The sequence below is a fragment of the Phalacrocorax carbo genome, chromosome 4, assembly GCF_963921805.1.
Source record: "Phalacrocorax carbo chromosome 4, bPhaCar2.1, whole genome shotgun sequence".
Taxonomy (NCBI): Eukaryota; Metazoa; Chordata; class Aves; order Suliformes; family Phalacrocoracidae; genus Phalacrocorax; species Phalacrocorax carbo.
Window position 1 is genome coordinate 59,031,911 of NC_087516.1, and position 18,914 is coordinate 59,050,824.

Genomic DNA, 18,914 nt, shown 5'->3' on the forward strand with positions numbered 1-18,914 from the left:
TGTTGACACTGACAACTTGAGTACATTTAGAGTCTTGTTAATAATCAGACCCACTGGTTTTCCCATCCAGCTCTAATGCCAGGTCTTTGGTTCATTCCCTACATTTCTTAATTTTTTAATCCATTTTAGCAGTAAATATGAAGGAACAGGAAGCTTTTCCCCTCTACTGTTTGACTAGCACACAGTTTGTTCAGAGCTTTATGAGAGTCTTGGTTTCTCTTTTGTCCTTTTCTTTTTCCTGTCTCCTTTATAGCCTAATTCAAAACCCATTAAATTTGACTCAATTCTTACATAGTCTTTACTGGACTTTGGTTCTTCGACACAGACAAGGATGACTGAAAAACTAAGAACGGTATCATTATTATAGGCAGGGTGTGGAAAGTATCAGAGGCAGGAGGTTCAAGAAGGCATTCTGCCTACAGTGGCCAGAGATCCAGAGCTCATGTCTTTGAGTATGTTTGGAAGTGCAGACAGAGGTGACAAGCTCCTCTTGCTGTCCCAGCGCCTCCTACAATGCATGTCCCCAGGCAGCCCTGGGCTCTCACTGTCTGTGGCTGCTCAGCTAGAATGATTTGGTACCTACCACTATTATTGAAAAACATTCCGTTATCTTCCTGAAGTCTTAAGTCCAGAAGATGTTATGATGTTTTCATTGCTTTTTATAAATGATGCAATGTTTTTATGATGTAAACAGAATTGAAACTGATTTTGTGTTTGACGACTTGAAATGCACTATAAGAAACAGAAACTGGTGAGTCATTTTGTTCTGCAGTTTTAGACACCTGCATGCATGCCCAGTGTCCAGAAATGTGTCAGTACATCCAGAGATGGTACAAGAAGAGTTCATGTTGTGTTGTTGAAATCACATTTCTTGGAATATGCCACAACAGTAATGTTCCTGTATTTTTGCTTTTAAAAATTCTCTGAATTTTCTGTACTGTTTTGGGCCAGATCCTATATATTTTACTGTAGAAAAAGTCTCAGTGGTATAAGGAATAATTTCACACAAATGGAGATGGTAGGTCTGTGACTTTGTTTCCCTAAAGTGGATCTGGCACATGCATTCTGCTGACAGTTCATAAAATGAATCAGAGGCTCCAAAACTCTGGTATGTGAACCCTTTCAAAGTTCCCACCTTTGAGGTGGGTGTCTGGGCACTTAGCACCAGGCAGGTGCCAGCCTGAGGGTGAGTGCCAGGCTGGCAGGAGCTGCTGCCATGGGCTGCGCTAGAGAAGGTGTGGAGGCGGGTTGAGCGTGTGCAGCAAGGTGTGGGTGAGAGGTATACATGAGCCTAACACAGACTCTGAGCCTGGAAACTCTTGTACTCTTAGTAGTTCAAAGGCACACTTCATTTAATTGTTTACACAAACTGGATAAACGTGTAGCTTTCTAGACCCTTTCCTTCTGTCTAAATTTTTTATCTAGGCTGGACCAGGTGGATGGTACAGGGGTGGTCAGCTCCCCACTCCCAAACCCTTCTGCTGTCTTAATGCAAAAATGCCAACTGACAGTCCTCTAGTACTCATCCAGGGTGCTAGCTATGCCCTGCAATGCCAGGAGCATGTATTTAGTACGAATAAGTCCTCTCTTCCACTCTACTGTACTCGTTATGTTTCATGGGGAAGCCTTTCCTTCCTTCTCCTTGTGGAAAGCTTCTGCAGCAGCATAGCGTGCTCTGAGAGGCTGGGGAGGCTGTGATTACTTGGCATAGAAAGTATGCTGGGTGCTCTTCTGTTACGTTTCCCTTGAAGGATTGTTTGAGGAGGGAAGGTCTTTGGTCTTTTTTCCCCACTGCCAGGAGACTGCAATGCTGCAACTGCTGCCCTTTTAACCGATGCTCTGAGGCATTTCATTCTTCTAACTGCAGACTGTTTGGGTGACAGATATTGATGAGTGCAAGACGGGGTCCCACACCTGTGGACAGAACATAACCTGCACAAATACAGAAGGAAACTTCACTTGCTCGTGTGCTGATGATGCTTCTGGAACGGACATCGGCTGCAGTGAGTAAAAGGAGAGACCAATTAAAATGAAGTGGCCCTTAACTAAGAACTGTGCTCTTGGATAAACTGTTATACCTGGAATTTAAGGAAAACCTATATAATGACATACTGGGCAGCTTGTGGATCCATTAACATTGCTTTAGGAGGCTGTTTTGAGGTGAACTAAGGAGACCAGATGTGAGTTTAGTTTGGAAATATCTACATTAAGGTTCAATGCTAATTTTTACTGTCTAAATGTAACAACGCATCTATCTACTGGCCTTTAAAATAAACAGCAGAAGTAAATGCTCCTTGGGGCAACATTTCTGAAGGTGATTTCAGTCTGTGTTGTTTTTCAAACTCTCTGTGCCTTCTCTCCCTCTGCAGAAGGCTAGCCCAAGAACTGCACATAATTTAAGTCCCATTTAATTCTTCATAATAAGCTAGTCTTTCAGATCCAGTGGCAAAGTTTTCAAAACAACTCTGAAACTCCTTAGAAAATCTGGTTACCAGTTCAATGAAGGGAGCTACTGAAGGTTCAGCACTAGTGACCACCTGACCCTCATTTCAGTGCCTCAGTGTGACAGCAGCATTCTCTGAAAATGTGGAGCTGAGTGACTCATAGTCTTACTCTGTGTCAGCCCCCTTCATCGGGGTGGATTTTACTCAAGATCAAGTGACTGTCTGATGATGGAGGGACACCATGTGACTGTCACAGATAGGTTTCTCCAGAAAACCAGAAAGAAATTACGGCTTTTTAAAGTAGAACACTTATTAGGATCCTCCACCCCTTTTCAGTTACATAAGCTTTAGTATGTTCAGGTGTCACTCAAGAGATGATGGTTTTAAACGATGCATGACTTGGAAGTAATGCCTTCTAGGTCCCTCAGCTGTAAATCTGACCCCATGTCTTTGTGTGTGTTAAATCACACTATCACACTGTTTTAGTTCTTTGCCTAGTTAGCTCTTTTAGCAAGCTGAAATTTTCTTTGCAGAATGCAGTCACACTTTAGGTTCACTAAAATCACTCACTCCTTTCCATTCAGGCTCTTTGCCACGGCAGTTCTCCTGCTCATGAAATTCAAAAACACAAATGTCATTGAAGGTCATGTTGCAATAAAACTGGTGTGAGTCATAAAACTGATTCCATAAAAGTATGAGAGCGATTAGGCGCATTTGTGCTAAGCCATGCTGCTAGAAATTATTTGGCATGTAGATGTTTGGTTCTGACCTATAGATTTGCTGCAGCATCAGAGTAGGCAAGAAAGTGCTGCTTTTTCTGTAAGGGCATGTCTACACTGTAAGTCATGCTGTGCAGAGATATTAGAGCTACTTTTCAAACCAGGTAGTTTGGATATCTATGTAGGTGACAGTGCATGTGATTCAGAGCAGGCTGCAGAACCCTTTGAAGAATTGGGTCAACTTCCCTGCTTCCCCAGTGATGTTGTTACCTGTACCTGAGCTAGCTTGAAACAATAAAAAATGTGATCTGCAGTCAGACACAGATGCAGTCAACTGGATGGCAGCAGAGTAGAAATAATCTGCATAAGAACAAGTAAGTTGCATGTGACAGCTTCTCAGTCTGAGATCCAAGTGCATGAAATGCTATCACCCTTCACCTGTACATCTGACTCTGGTACTTTAGGCATAATAGAGATTTACCATACCCTAAATCTGCATAAGTTGTAAAAATCATTTAAGCATAAGTAACTAGACAGTCAGTGCAGTATTTTCTTCAGAGCTGTACTCACATCTAAATAGACAGAATGCAGCCAACCTTTGTGAATCTTTCATTGCACAACTAGAACCAAGCATATTTAGTATTTTGATCTAAAGTTCTGTGTGCCTAAATTTGGTAAGCAACATAAGCAAATAGGTAAAACACAATTAATTGGTCAAAATTGGAGATTTTAACCTACTTTCCTATCTTGAAATTCTGGAGCTCTTTCCTAGGATCGTGTTGCCAATGGGGCCAAAAGTTTGAGATGTCCTTGTGAAATCCTGTGTTTCAGAATCTACTGTGTCCCCCACTGTTGTTGGCAATGAACACTCTACACACCCTGTGCAAGATGATTCTATAGGATGCCCTCCTTCGTACGAGTCATACTGCCTCCATGGTGGAGTGTGCAATTATGTTTCTGATCTACAAGACTATGCCTGCAAGTAAGTACAGAAATTTGTATTGTCTGTGCCGATGAATGGTGTCCTTAGGGCTCAGCTGAGTGCAGACAGTGGAGTGTTTGTCCATGAATTATCTGTTCATCGCTGATGTTAGCAATTACCATTAGACTCTGCTCTTCTCTGTAAGTGATTGCTGTAAGTTTATGTAAGTGGTCACTCCATTCAGACCCATTGAAATTAATAGTAGGATTGGGTTTGGTCCCTAAACTCTCCATTCTTTGCTTTGCTTTGGAAAGGTGAGGTAAGTTGTTAAATGACTCAGTGCTCATAGCTTTATGAAAGAGGTGCTTGCTGTCTCCCCTGTACATATCATGCTGACTTGTATCTCCCTGTTGGCCTTGCTGTTCATGTGTAGCACTCACTTCCCCCAGTGGAAGAGGACACCCCTGTCTTGTCTTCTCTGACTGGGCCCAGGGAGGAGAAGTCTGGTGTCAGCACCTTCCCTCAGAGTTTGAAGAGTCTTTGTCCCTGGCACAAAGGGTACAACATGATGGTCCTCTTAAAAACAGGGAGAGTAGTGATGAGACCTCAAAAATGAGCCCTTCTTTCTCCTGTAGGTACTTTTGTGAAGCCTAATTCCCAGTTCTCCAAATACAGTTACTGATAAAAGCAAAAAGAATCTCATATATCCAGAAGTCAGCCTTGGCCTGGTCAAGGTGACAGTCTAGTCCTATGGGGTAATAATTTCTTTGAAATCTTTAGTGCTGAATTTAAATTGTGTACCTTGGTTATATCCGAATCTGTGTTATATATGTGTTCAAAATCAAGCTTTAAAGTGTTTACAGTGGGACAAATCCAATGCTGGCCTCCTCCCCTGGGGTCTGGGAGTCCATGGGAGAGGACCATGCACCCCTGACTATGGGGTCACCTGGTATGAAAGGACCTGTGCAGGGGATGGATGCTCTTCTGTAACAGGCAAATCTCCCCCTGTGTCTAACTCAGGTGGCCCCGGTATAACCCTGGAGTGAGGAGAAAAAGCTTTGTGCTAAAGGGTCTCTTTGACCCACCATTCCCCCAGATATTGCTTGTACTGCACTGCAGGAACCTCTGTACAAGGCCACACCTGCAAGCACTGTCACATCCTAGGCTTTCTTATTTTTAAATATGAGTGGTCTCCCCTGCGTACAAACCTGCAGGAATATAAAAAGAATGTATCTCGTGTACCTACATGGGAATGAAGTGGATGCTTTGTGCCGTGGACTTCCTAAGCTCAGCAAAGCCCTTGGGCAAAGCCATCACAGGAGATAGAGTCATGTTCATCTCTGGTATTTGTTATGAATTTTTACTGTAAATTTCATAGGCATTGAAAACTATCTTTTTCCATCTCATTGAGTTTCCCCGATTGAGGCTGAAGAGTCCAGAACTGCAGAACTTTCAAATTGAAGCACATCTTTTATTCTTCTATTTTTTAGGTGTTAGTGCATAATAAGAACCCAAATGTACATATCCTTCAGTGCTGGAAGTGGAATCCATTAAAAAAATTAAGGAGCAACGGTGCTCAGCCGTGTTCCTGGGGGCCAGGATTTGTGTGGATCTTCCTGAATTTTGCTGAATTCCCACTAGATGGCAGCATTCATTCACGTAGGCTGTAATAAATACCAGAACGAAGTCTTGGAAAAACGTTGCATAGCAAAAATCACGTACCAAAAGTGATTTGTATTTTAAGTAATAAAAGCTCTTACACTAGAAAGTAGTTATGCTAGCTTGCTTAGAATTTATTGTGATCTTACATTAAAAATCAGCATTTTTCTGCCTTCTAACATATATGCATTCTAATTGGGGACCGAAGGAGGGTGCTTGTGTCTGATTTAATAAAGAATGCTGATATAATGTTTTCAGGACATTAGGTAAAAACTGCTGCAAGTCAAATCCTGCTTGTTTTGCTCATTTGACTTCAGTAAAACTAGACCAATAAGAATTGTGAGGAGGATTTGAACCTACGCTGCTGAGAGACTGTTATGAATTGAGTAGACTCTTAATTTTTTATGCTTATTATTTCCTTTTTATGTCTGTCACCTTGGATAGTAAAACTAGGCTGAGATTCTTTTTTGATTTATTTATCACTTCCTAGTAATTTTGATTTGAGGGTTTCATGCACTAATAAGATATTTCTGTGTTGGGTTTTACAGCAGTAAAACCAAAGAAATAAACAAAATCTGCCTACAGAAGCAGCTTCTATTAAAACTAAGTTATGAAAATATTTCTAAACGATACAAGTTTGTTCTTTTTTTTTAAAAAAAAACATTTCATTCATCTTTTATTTTGAAGTAAGGATTCAGATTAAAATTTGATTCCCTTAAGCAAATCACTCTGAAAATATAAGTCCTTTATTGCCTATTTCAGAGAAAGGGAAGCTTGTTGCTGGAAAGAGTTAAATGGAAAAACTTAGGGAAAAATAATCACACAGCAAGATTTAAGAGAAAATTATTTTTTCTATTTTTCTCTATTTACCCATTGGAATCTGAAAATTATGATCTCACTGTATAATTCTATAGCTTTACAGTAAAAAAAGTCTTTCAATATTGAATTCTGCAGGTTTTGACAGCCATTCCTTTAAAGTCATTTTGTCTTCACCACTACTAAATATGACTAGATATTTCCGTGTTGGTTGCCAATGCTAAATCAATACACAAAGTGACTGAAGTGATGATCCAGGGGTTTTCCTCCACCACCAGTTACAAGGTGTGCTCACTTCCTTTTGGCAGCTGTGTGACAGGCTATGTCGGGGAGCGGTGCCAGTTCAGCGATCTGGAGTGGTGGGAGCAGCAGCACGCCGAGCGGGTGAAGATGCGGAACATCACCATCGCAGTATGCATAGCAGTGCTGGTCCTCCTGCTCCTGCTGGGGTCCCTGGCCGCCTACTGCCACAGGTACTGCTTCCAAGCGTGCACTGTGAACGTGTAGCACAGGGCCCGAGGTGCTGCTGACTTTCAGAGAGAGCTCGTGGCAAAGAATATGAGCTGTTCCTCAGCTGGTGGAAATCGCCATATCGTCCTTGCTACCCTTTTGCTTTTCAGTAATTAGCTCTATGAATACTTCAAAAGTTCTGGCATGTCCCTTGCCTGCAGTACTCACGTTGGTGTCAGTGAGTGACATGTGTCTGGGGGGAAGAAGAATACAACTTTTAGGTTTGAAGAGGAGCAATAATTTGTATTGATGAGAGCTCTGTTTGGTTGCATGCTACTTACTGCTTCCTGGGTTTCCCTTAAGAGCTCTAGATGTCTGAAACTGTCATGGTATGGTTTGGCTCTTCTCTACTAGCTATCCCATTAGCTTGGTTTTGCTTCCCTTTCTGTGTAGAGTGGCACCTGGAAGTTTCCTTACCATTGGGAAAAGCAGCGTACTAACCTTCCAATAGCGAACTTCCACAGTGATGCCTTCAGCAGTGAACAAGAAAGCAGTCTTCCTGGCAATAGAAAGAGTAAAATCAGGGATGTGAGCCTAAGGCACATCTGCTGTAAAAGTACTCCCTGGCATTTTCCATGGCTGTAGTGAATTGTGCAGCTTTGGGATTCTTCTCATGGCAAAGGGAATTCCTACAGTCACTACTTAAGAACCCAGTCTGATGTGAAATTAAATGTCATCAATGTCCCTTGGACTGGAAAGTATTCATAGTTTAATAAGTTAGAGTCTTTTGGCCATGACCTTGGCAGATAACTGTTCTCATAGGCTCTCATTTAAATGTATGTTTATATTTAAAAGTAAACAAACAAAAAAGCAGTAAAGCCAAATCAAGAGTCTCCTGCTGTGTGCTGACCTGCCCTCCGTGTGCAGGGGTTTTGCTAGTAGTTCAGGTTGATTTTTAAATTAGACTCCTCTAGGTATAAAAAAGTTAAGCTACAAAAGAAGTTAGCTACAGAAGCCAATATTTTCTATTCTTATTTAAGGGTTCCTAGCACAGTTAGTCCATAAAAGCAAAGAAGCTCCTATGTATCTTATTTTCTATTAACTAATCGTAGAGGTCCAGAATTAAAGCTAAGTGCAGCTTAGTTTGTTCTCATGACCTGGGATTCAGAAGCTAATCAGTGGAATGATACATACAGAACAGACAAATTGTGAGGTTCTTGTATTTCCCATATATTTCATATACACTGTAATGAAAAATAGCCAGAATATGTCTGGTTTTAAGATGTGAAGATATTCTCTTCCTTTCCTGTCTCTTTTTTTCATTTCTCCCTGCTTTACCTTTCTTTCTTGCCAAATGCTTTTGATCAATATAACTATTTAGCCCAACAACAAGTTTTCAATTACATACTTGACTGAATTTGTAATGCAGCTATTACTAGCCTAACTAGATCAAAATGAAACCACTGACCTAAGATCCCTATTTAACTTAAGTCTGGAAACCAGTATTTGGGTTGAAATTGCTATACTGCTTTTTAACATAATCTACTGTATTTTGAAATGTACTGATTAAGTCTGTAATGGTCCTGTTCCTTCCCCTGTAAAATGGAGGCAACGATCTCCTTTCAATTGGAGGAAATTAAGATGGAGATCTACACCTGCCAATCTGAAAAATGTGTGAACTGGAGGGCAGGAATATCAATGTATTGTGTTGGTTTGTTCAATGACTGTGGTCTGCTGAAGAGCATTGTGTTATTCTTAATGTTGGGTTTATGTAGTCTGACTGTATAGTATGCCAAGTTTCCTATCTTCTTAGGGAAGCAAGGAAACAGCTCTTTTCCAACAACAACAACAAAAAAATCTGAATCACAGATTTAACACTCACAGTCCCTCTACCTCAAAGGCCAAGGCCATGCAAAAATTGACAGTAGGACTGGGATTAGGATTGAGGAATTCTTGGCCTCTTGCCCATGCTCGGTCAACTCCAGTTCACTGCCTTGCCTGCTCATGCTTAGTCACACACGAAGACTCCTGTGCCCGCCAAGTCCATCTGGCATCTGTTACTCTGCGTGCCATAAAGTAAGACGTAGAATTAGTGATCCTCCTGAGTGGGGTATCCTGCTGAGGACTGTGCCTGTGTGTGAGCCCTGTGCAATGGCTTTTATAATTCTTGGGTAACAGGCTTGAGGTTTGTCAGTGCTACGAGCCGCAATGCCGAACAGGCACATCCAGGTGACTAAACATGAACAGCAGCCTTGCCACAGTGTCAGGAAAAATGGACTAATTTACCTTATTTCTCAGCATTCTGCTCTGTGGCTATACCCTGAGATCTGACAGCTATTTGATTTCGTATGAGCAGTCCCAGCCGTATCCTCTACTAGAGACAATTACTTTTTTTCTTTAAATGTTTGAATATACAGAAACATGGTATAGAGATTCTGGGGAGAAAATCCATGGTAGAGACAGGTCTTTCTCTTTTCTAGCAAAAAGCAAATTTAATTTACATTGTATTTTTATGAAGGAGCAACTTATGTTAATTATGGCAGATACACTTTCCCAGTTACTATATGAATGTGATACAGAAATAAAAGGAAAATTCCTATTTTCTTTGGTACGTCTATTAAATTTCATTTAAGATAGATCAAATAAAAAGATGTTATAACTTGAGAATTCTGAAATATGAAGAGTGTGACATTAATTTTGTAAGTTGATGTCTAGGAGGAGAAAAAATGTGTATGTTAAGTCAGTAAAGATGTTATGATTTGGATCTCAAGCAGTGAAAATGAGTTCTTTTTCTTATGACCATATTTTCTATGTTAGGGCCTATATGGGCTTTTAATACTGCCTTATAAGTGTTTGCTGTTCAACTGCAAAAATAATAATTTTTTAATTTATGGAACTAGCCACTTAGAGCTGATCATTCAAATCCTTTTCCTGCTCCAGGTTGTACTCTTGCCTTTTTTTCCCCTTGAGCTAATTCTGCTGGTCATGCTTTTTCCTGGAAATGTCCTAGTTCCAAGTTTTTTGAGGCTTTCATCTTATTTCACAGTAATTTCTGAAATTGTTTTTCGTAAATGATGCAGGTGAATGCTGAAACAACTTTCATAATTGTAACCGTCAATGGTTCACAAAAATACAGTCAGGTTTTTATTTCTGAGCTTCACTCACAAATGCTGTTTATTGTATTGGCTGAAACCTAAATCTTTATAAGAGGAATAATTTTAAATAGAATAATATATGATAATGGAAGGGGGTAGTTAAAATTATGAAGCTTATTGTTTTTTCTAATGAATGACCCTTTACAGATGGCACATTAGAACAAACACTTGTTCACTTCTTTCTTACTTCTGTTTCTGACAAGCTGTTTGTTTTAACCACTGTGTGGTAATTGGCAGTAACGCACCCTTTCAAACCAATGAAAGAAAACAAAATATATGTCCCTTCTGTAAATTCCTATAGAACAATGTGTGGAAGGAATCAGCGTCTGTTCCTCCCAAAGCAAAACAATTTGTTTCAGCTTTTGTTCTGTTGCAGAAGTCAAAACTTGTGTAAGAAGAATCTCTATGCAGAAGCGATAAGAGATGCCAGCAGCTGCACTGACAATGAGAACGTGACACCTACCAGCAACAAGTCTCTGGTAACTATATTAATGTGGAATGGAGAGGGAAGCAGGAAGGATCAAAGAGTGTTAGGGATCCACTTGAGATTATCCACCAAATAATTCACATCTTAAATATATTAAGTAACTGCTAGAGTCATCAAGTGCTTTGCTGTGAACCCTAGTTCATCTTACCTCATTGTTATCCCTCAAAGTTCACAGCTGCCTGGATGTATTGCAACCATTAGCTAGTGTTATTGTTAGCTTTGAACGCAACGGTTGGGGAACTGTGTTCTAAATTAAGGAAATGGCAATGTGATGACATGGCATATCACAGAGTTATTTGCACAGGAAAGCATGCCCTCTGTAAAAAAAGGCTTCTTAGAAGCCAAGTATTGTGTGTGCTACATGAGATGTTGAACTTTATTCTGGGGGTTGATGAAATTAAATGTCTTTGTTTTAGATGCTGCTGCCTTGTAAAGAAAAACAACCAGGATGTTATCAGGTCGTTTGGGAGGGACTATAAAATACAGATTTTGCACTGGTGTAGGTAGAAATGCCATCATGATCTGGTTGTACTGTCCTGTTGCGTTTTTGAGGTTGCGTCAGAGAACTTGGACCCATAAGATCTGATCTAAGCACCTGATTCTCACTGGTGTCAAAATGGCATTATACTGATGGGTGATAGCAATTGAAACTTGAAGTTGGCAAAAGTGACGTAATCGCTATCTGTAGCTAGTTCTGTGCCCGGTCTGAGACTCCTTTCTCAAAATGACATGACTTAGGCTGAGAGCCTGTCTGCACACATATATCATTCAGCTCTGAGTAAGCTGCTGTAGTGCAGATATCACCGTACTTGTCCAGGCAGCATCACATTAGCTAAGCAGCATACACTGTTTGAAACAAGCACAGTTATGCCAGTGCAGAAAACAACTGGAAGAGTTTATACTTGTACAGGATTGGTGATAAACTCTCATGAAGCACACACCTTTTTACTGGGGTAACTGCACAGGTGTTTTTCTAGTACAGGTATTACTGTAAGGTTTTAAAGCCTTGCACGCCCAACCGTAGCTGGAAAGGTACAAGAACCGTGTGCGTAGTAGTCGTGGTCACAAAAGCATTTGACTTTAAATGGCCTGAAGTTTGACTCTGCTCCAAATCTTTGAGTCCAGAAAAAGCTGGTTTTGTTCTCCTTGGGAGTCTGTTTGAGGGGTTGAATATCATGGAGCATTTATAGTGCAAATCCAAGGATTTTTAATCAACCTGAAGAAGGCCTCGCAAATGGTTTAGATTGAGTGTCTGGCAGGATTTGTGAGTGGGTAGCCACCGAGACACACCATCAAACGTATGTTGGGAGTACTGAATTGACTTGACCTGGGTTACAACATATTGCTCCGTAGCTGGTCTACCGCATACTCTTGTGGACCTTTTGTTACCAGCACTTTGTTCCTCCAGATACTGGTCAGCAAATGTGCTGAATCATGGTGATGTCATCATTTGTTCACAGCAGAGACAAAAACTACAGCTTGCAAAATATCTGAGGCTGGGAAAATCAGAAACATTTGTTGGGACTGAGAACAGCTTGTTGCCTGGGAGCAATGCTCTTGGAGGCCTGCAGCTCATCAGCTCTGTCCCCACCGGCTGTTTTCCCCACAGTTGATATTAGTCGTCAATGACCAGTGCCTTCTTGCACTGGGAGACATCAAATATGTTAATAAAGTAATTTATTGCAAATGGCTTGTTGCAAGCTGGAACAGGAAGTCACTGACCCTTTGCTAATTGTTGCTGCTTACACAGTAACGGATTCCTGTGGCTTCATGCCTGTCATTTTCTCTGTGCTGATGTAGCCATTGAGTGTTAAGTTCACTGGGGTTTCATGCATGCATATGCTCAGGTTAGAAATTGTAGAGCTGCCAGAACGGAGCAGGAAGTTGTCCATTTCTGCTGTTCACTTAAAGTGGATTATTGGGGAGCTTTATGTAAAAAAAAAAAAAAGAGATTATACTACATCTGGGACAGAAAACTCTATAGCTCCTCAACTCTTCAGGTACTGGAAGAGGTTTTTGGGTGCTATTGATTTACACAGCATTACACATCCTAATGAAGGACTTCGTATGGGGACTGGATGATGTGTATGCAGTACTATAAAGAGCTCATGAAATTCACTCCTTTTGTGGCCCACAGTGCTACTGCTCATTTGTGAGGCTTGGGAGAGGGAGTGCAAAGACTTTCTTGTTCTTGCCCATCTATGTTAATGTACAGGATAATGAGCTTTTATCCTATCACACATATCAAATGCTAGGTGTCGTGACACAGAAACTATACCTATAAATTGTACAAATGTAATACATTTTTTCCCTTACTTCTATTCTGCCAAGTGAGGCTACGCTTAGCTGAGGGCATGCCTGGGTATTTTTTCAAATTCATATTAGAGTTCATAAAACAGGCTAGGTTTCTCCTAGGGTTATGTAAGCCTTGGTAAACTTCTGGACATGCCTGGATTTTGATGCTATTCTGAGACTTTTCATCCAGCAAGTGTTCTGCTTTGCACAGTCAAAGATATTTTGCAGAACTGTGTGTAGGGGAATCTCCTCCAGGGTCTGTCACATGTGGGTTAGCAGCTGTAAGCCTAGAGATTTTATGTAAATGAACTGATGCTTAAATAGTCACACCTGCTACATCTGTGATCTGTCCACATAAACCTACCAATTATCCACCTGGACCACTGAATCTGTCATTCCTTCTGCTGGAACATTTTATTTAGAGATATTTTCTCTTCTTCCCTGTCTCTGCCCTTTAAACATCCCCCTTTTACTGGATTTCCCTCTTTCCCCCTATACTATTTCAGCACAGTGCTGCCCATTGCTTTCCTCTACCTGTGTTTTTTTCTGTTTTCCCCCTGGTCTTTTCTGCACGTTCCCCCAGAAAGTCCCATCTTCTGCTTCCAAGGTGTCACTCCCACTGTCACCATGAGACGATGGAATCGCACACCCCAGGTGATGCCAAGAGCCAGAAAGGGATACTCACTTCCTTCCCTGTGTCTGACAGGGTTTCCTGCAGGCCTCTCTAATACTTTAAAAGTGGCCCTCAGTACTATGGAGAGAGTTGATTTTCATCTGTTTTTGTTCTTGCGACTGGAAAGGTTGATTTGCAAGGCAAGAGAATGGGTAGTTCTTTACTAGACTGGGACTGCACACTTTCCAAAGAAAGACCAGGGCTGTCATCAACTTGAATGTTTAATTATCTGCAGGCGAAGGGTCATCCCAGAAGCCAGGATGACCTTTTTCCCCCTGCTGTGGTTGGAGTGTGTGGCCCTTCTAGTTTGCCTCTTGGGTTTCAGAAAACCAGTTCATTTTATATTAATTTGGGCTCTGTATATTTTTGTGCATATTGTATGTATTTGCAGTTTGCGGTTGTTAAGGAGTGTAGCAGTTCTCTGGAGACTAAAGCGGTTGATCTAATTGAGTGTGAGACAACAGATCCTCATCCTGCTTGTCCTTCAGAGTATGGTGAGTAGGATTTCCTTCCTTATTAGATCTCTCCTCACCTTTGTAGCAGCAGGAGCAGCAACCGATAGAGGAGACAGAGAAATCAAAATCGTATTTCTGGCCTGCTTATAGCTGCTGTGCACAGCAGAAGCCATGTCTGCATTGCTGTGAAGAGACCATCCAGTCCTTCACTTTGCAGATTATTAATGAGAAATTACAACAGTGCTTTCACACTCATAAGAAGCCAAATGCTTCTCGTGATAGTAATAATATCATAGTTTTGCATTTATATAGAACTTCACAGGTATCACAGAATCCCAGGTTGGAAGGGACCTCAGGGATCATCTAGTCCAACCTTTCTAGGAAGAGCACAGTCTAGACAAGATGGCCCAGCACCCTGTCCAGATGACTCTTGAAGGTGTCCAGCTGAAGGCTGAGTCAACCACTTCCCTGGGGAGATTATTCCAATGGGTGACTGTTCTCGCTGTGAAAAATTTCCCTCTCGTGTCCAATTGGAATCTCCCCAAGAGCAACAGGTGGCCATTCCCCCTTGTCCTCTCCATGTGACTCCTTGTGAAAAGGAAGCCTCTGTCTTCTTTGTAGCTGCCCCTTAAGTACTGGTACACGGTGATGAGATCCCCACTAAGCCTCCTCTTCTCAAGGCTTGTTTCATAGCAAGTGAGTTATGTCCATCATACTGATGGGCAATGTATGTCTGCAGAAAGATATACTTTGACAGCCCTTTTTCATTCAGGCAGGATAACTACATTGGTGTGAGGAGTCCAGGTCTCCCCAGAAAGCTTTTGCCCTGTGGCAGCAACTACAGTTCTGCTTTTTGAGTTAAACAGGGTATTTGACTGCTTGGGGAGTGTTTGGTGCTTAAACAAAGATGAGATGAATGAAGAAGATGTGCCTCCCATCCCTGGCACACCGGCAGCACAAAGGTAAACAGTGGGCTTCCACAGCCCACAGGTTACCAGCTGGACCACTCTGAGTTTTAGGAAATGCTGCCTTAGAGATGGCACCTGAATCTCCTAATTGCGCAGATGGTGAGAAATGATGGAGAAAGACTGATATCCTTAACCATTTGTCATGTTTACCATATATACCTCCTAACCACAGAAGTTACTAGAGAACCCAGTTTGCATCAGTCATTTAGAAATATGCAAAGACAAATGTTTGAGGATACTCAAGTGGGAAGACATCTTGCAATATTTTCAAAATATTGGGAAGTCACTTTATTAATCAGTAGAAAATATGTCTCACATTTACTTCATTGGACTAATATTGTGAACATGTGTAGAACTGTATTGTCCAGTGAAGGAAGCCTGATGTTTCCCATTAGGAGGTTCTGTTTTCATTTATAGTTTTATCAGATGCAGCTATTGGAACAGAAATTTCTCATGAGAGGTGTCTGATTTTTTCCTAGTTGAAAATTTTAGCAGAAGTGTTTCAAACATTTTAGGCAACAAGACCGGTAAGTAATCTGATGTCTTTTCTAACATGTTAAAGAAAGTTCTTACACCATGCCAGTGAATAATTCTAAGATCTTTTGACTTTGGAGAAAGGGCTTTAATTTTGCCAGGCAGGTTGTCTTCTTGTCATGGGCAGGCATTTTCCTGTTCTTGTGCATTAAAACAGAGAACCATGAAATTTGCATAGGACAAGTCATTTCTTAAAATCTGAAGCAAGTTCTTGACTTTGCCTTATTTTTTGTTCTTTTGACATGAATTGCTTTCATACTTTTCTGAACACAGTTCCATGCTTCCTTTCATAGCCTTCCTCTCTCAAAGCTGTCATTAGCTTGCTTTTAGGTTAGTTATTGTGAAGCTTCTCAAATGGCTTTCAGTAATACATATCCATTTTCTCCAGTGGAAGAACAGCCTATAACATATGACAAAGCAGGAGAGACTTTGGCAGAAGAACAGGAGAAAGAACAAGGCTGTCGACAAGAGGTTCCTGTTGGTGAGAAATTGTGCAAGCCCATGGGAGCGGCGAAGGGCCCTCCCCAGGCTCCCTGGAGCATCCACCCCAAGTCCCTGCTGGAAAAGGAGCCCTGCGAGCTTGCCCCAGCCAGCCTGCTGATGCAGCCAGACTAGAAGCAGCCTGGGTTTGAGTGGGAAAAGGAGGACGGTAGAAATCAGTAGAGAATGGGAACTCATGAAACACTGAAGCAACCCTCACTTTTGCATTAAAGTCCACTTTAGAAAAAAACACAAGGCAAAACAGAGCAGAGAAGTCTTTGTCTCTCCTTCCCTGTCATCTCTGCTTGGAAGAATTATTGTGAGTAATGTATTAGCAATGAGTACTCTATAAGTATCCTCTTTAAGGATCACCGCTGCTAACTTCTTTAACTGCCTGCTAAAAGGACACCGAGAGGAAAACAGATTAGTGGGTGATTTGGCAGAGATAAGTATTTTCTAATGCAGTCTATGGCAAGTAGTGGTCCCTACACATACATACACAGACTCCAGAAAACTGCCTAGAAAATGGGCCATAAGTACAACTACAGAGAAACTGGAATGGAAGATGATGGAGGAAAATGAGTTAAAAATGAACCTTTTTATTAAAATATTGTTAATGGACACTTTAAGACTCTCCCTAGCACTGCTGGCAGGCCAGTGTAACTTCTTGGACTTCACCAGAGATATTCTTGTATCTGCTTCTGTAAGTGAGCACCAAAAGGGGTCTTGCATTTCTCAGGTTTGGTGGTCTGGAGGATGGTTTATAAGCCTATGGTACTAATGATGGTCACCTTTATTCAGTGACAGGTGACATTTGAGGGAAATAGTGAGTCTTCCATTAAATTTTCCAGTCTACACTGCTCCTTCAGATCATTACAGGATTGTTTCTGGACTGAGGCAGTGGGCCTGAGTCTGCTTTCAGCCCTGCGAGGAAGCACGTGCTGTAGTTATCCTTGCCTCACAGAAGCGTGACTGGCAGCAAAAGGTGGTCCATTACAGAGGACTTAGGAAAGAAGTCCAGCCAGTTGCTTCTCCAAAAGAATGGGAGGAGTGGGACAAACAAAAAGCCACTTCCGTTTGGACTGACTTCCACATAACTGGTTTGTGATGCCTGATACAATCCACGGGATCAACTGGAAAACACCACCGATTTTTCTTGGAACTGGCTTTCTAACAGCTACAGTTCCCTTCCAGTTATTTACTAAGAACTAACTCACTTATAAAGCTCTGTTGTATACAGTTGTAGTTTAGTTGTTTATCATCTCAAGCGATTTGCACCACTGGTCTTGACTCCCTAAGGCTGTTTTCAGAAGGTTTTGGAAGATATATGGAAATCAGCTATATTACTAATAAATTTTTGATTGTAGGGGATCTCTCAGTCCTCTGTCTTTGAAGCCTACTGCTATAACTATCCAACACCTTCTTTAAACTTTGCTACGGTGCCTACCACTCGTGGTCCTTGTAATTCATTAGCTGGATAATAGTGGTAAATGTTATTAATTTGTGTGCTTACCATCCTGCTTTTTGGTGTTTTAGAAGCCTGCCAGGAAGGCACGGGATGTTGTAATTTGGTTACCAGGTCTGTAGGCCAATGGTGGCAAAGAGTATTGAAAAGCTTTTATCTCTTGTCCAAAACAGTTACACAGTTGAGTAACTGTGGAGTCAGTTCTGATTTATGTTGGTGTAAACAGTAAGAACATTGAGCCTAAGGTGCATGAATTACAATAAATATAATGCTCTGTTGTGTAGAGAGTTGTAATATTTTTATCTTCTAAAGTGACTTTTGCTAGTGGTTTTGAATTGCAGAGTCTGTTTTCTAATCACATCAGTCCTGAATTCAGAATAAACTTGTAAAATAGGCATTTCCAGAGGTTAGTTGGAACCAGTAGCAACAAAGATGTATTCTCTTGTGTGAATGGCAACAAGGGTGCTTCCATGGAAAGAGAAGTGGTTGAGGAGTGTCGGCATACTAAACTGTGTTCAGGAGAGGGCACCTACTGGGTTGAACCATGGGTATTTGATAGATTATATTTTAGGTTCAGTATAATTTAATTTAATTAACATTGTTAAATGATTTCCTGGTCTTTCACAGTTCATCATTGATCTTGTGTATTTTGATGGGAAGAGAGTCCAGCTACAAAGGCCCTGAATCAGTAAGGCATTTTATTTCCATGAGAGCTAGACAGTAAAAGAACTTTGATCCCTGCACTTTGATTAGCTCTGGTGAAATATGTTTGTGTGCTTAAAATCAAAGTGTTGTGTTGAATGACAGTCAACATACAGTTGGAAGTTTCCCCACTCAAAGGAAAGAAAGATTTGTAACTTTGGACCTTGTCTAAACAAAGGTGTTTCAGACTCTTTACAAATTAGTTTCATGTTCTAGCCCATGGTTTTTGTTTTGTTTTGTTTTCCTTCAGTTTAAGGATCTAATTTTAAATTTGATAGTGTTCTTTACAGAATAAGATAGAAAAATTGAGCTGATGCGTTTTTGTAATTGGGGTGTTTTGAGTTTTAAATTTTTCCTAAACTCAGCTCTAAACTCAATTTTTAGTGTAAAACCTTGAGATGATATTTCAACACAAATATAATATATTTGGTTTATTTGTATGTTTATAAAGCTATTGATTTATAAAATAAAATAAAAATATCCCATGTGTCCCTCTTGTTTTAAAAGAAGAGAATGCAAAATTCTGGTTTTATGTCATGTTTGTTGATAGCTCCATTGGTTTCATACAGCCACAGTGTGTAATGTGTTGGTACAGCATGTGCATGGGTTTTTCTTTCACCACTTAGAGAATCTATATTAATGAGGATTATCTTCTGCACCTCGCAGGTAGATCCCAGCTTGAATATGGTA

The 18,914-nt window shown here is 40.9% G+C and overlaps 1 protein-coding gene across 1 annotated transcript in view; it reads left to right on the top strand.

Moving 5' to 3' along the window:
* The window catches only part of EGF (epidermal growth factor), a 62,457-nt gene extending 43,746 nt beyond the window's left edge, over window positions 1–18,711 (top strand). The window contains exons 20-25 of the mRNA XM_009503224.2: window positions 1,884–2,003; window positions 3,995–4,145; window positions 6,869–7,033; window positions 10,542–10,644; window positions 14,012–14,114; window positions 15,966–18,711. Coding sequence (XP_009501519.2) covers window positions 1,884–2,003; window positions 3,995–4,145; window positions 6,869–7,033; window positions 10,542–10,644; window positions 14,012–14,114; window positions 15,966–16,192 — 869 coding nt within the window. The 3' untranslated portion in view covers window positions 16,193–18,711. The remainder of the gene's footprint in view (window positions 1–1,883; window positions 2,004–3,994; window positions 4,146–6,868; window positions 7,034–10,541; window positions 10,645–14,011; window positions 14,115–15,965) is intronic.
* The last annotated feature ends 203 nt before the right edge of the window (window positions 18,712–18,914 follow it).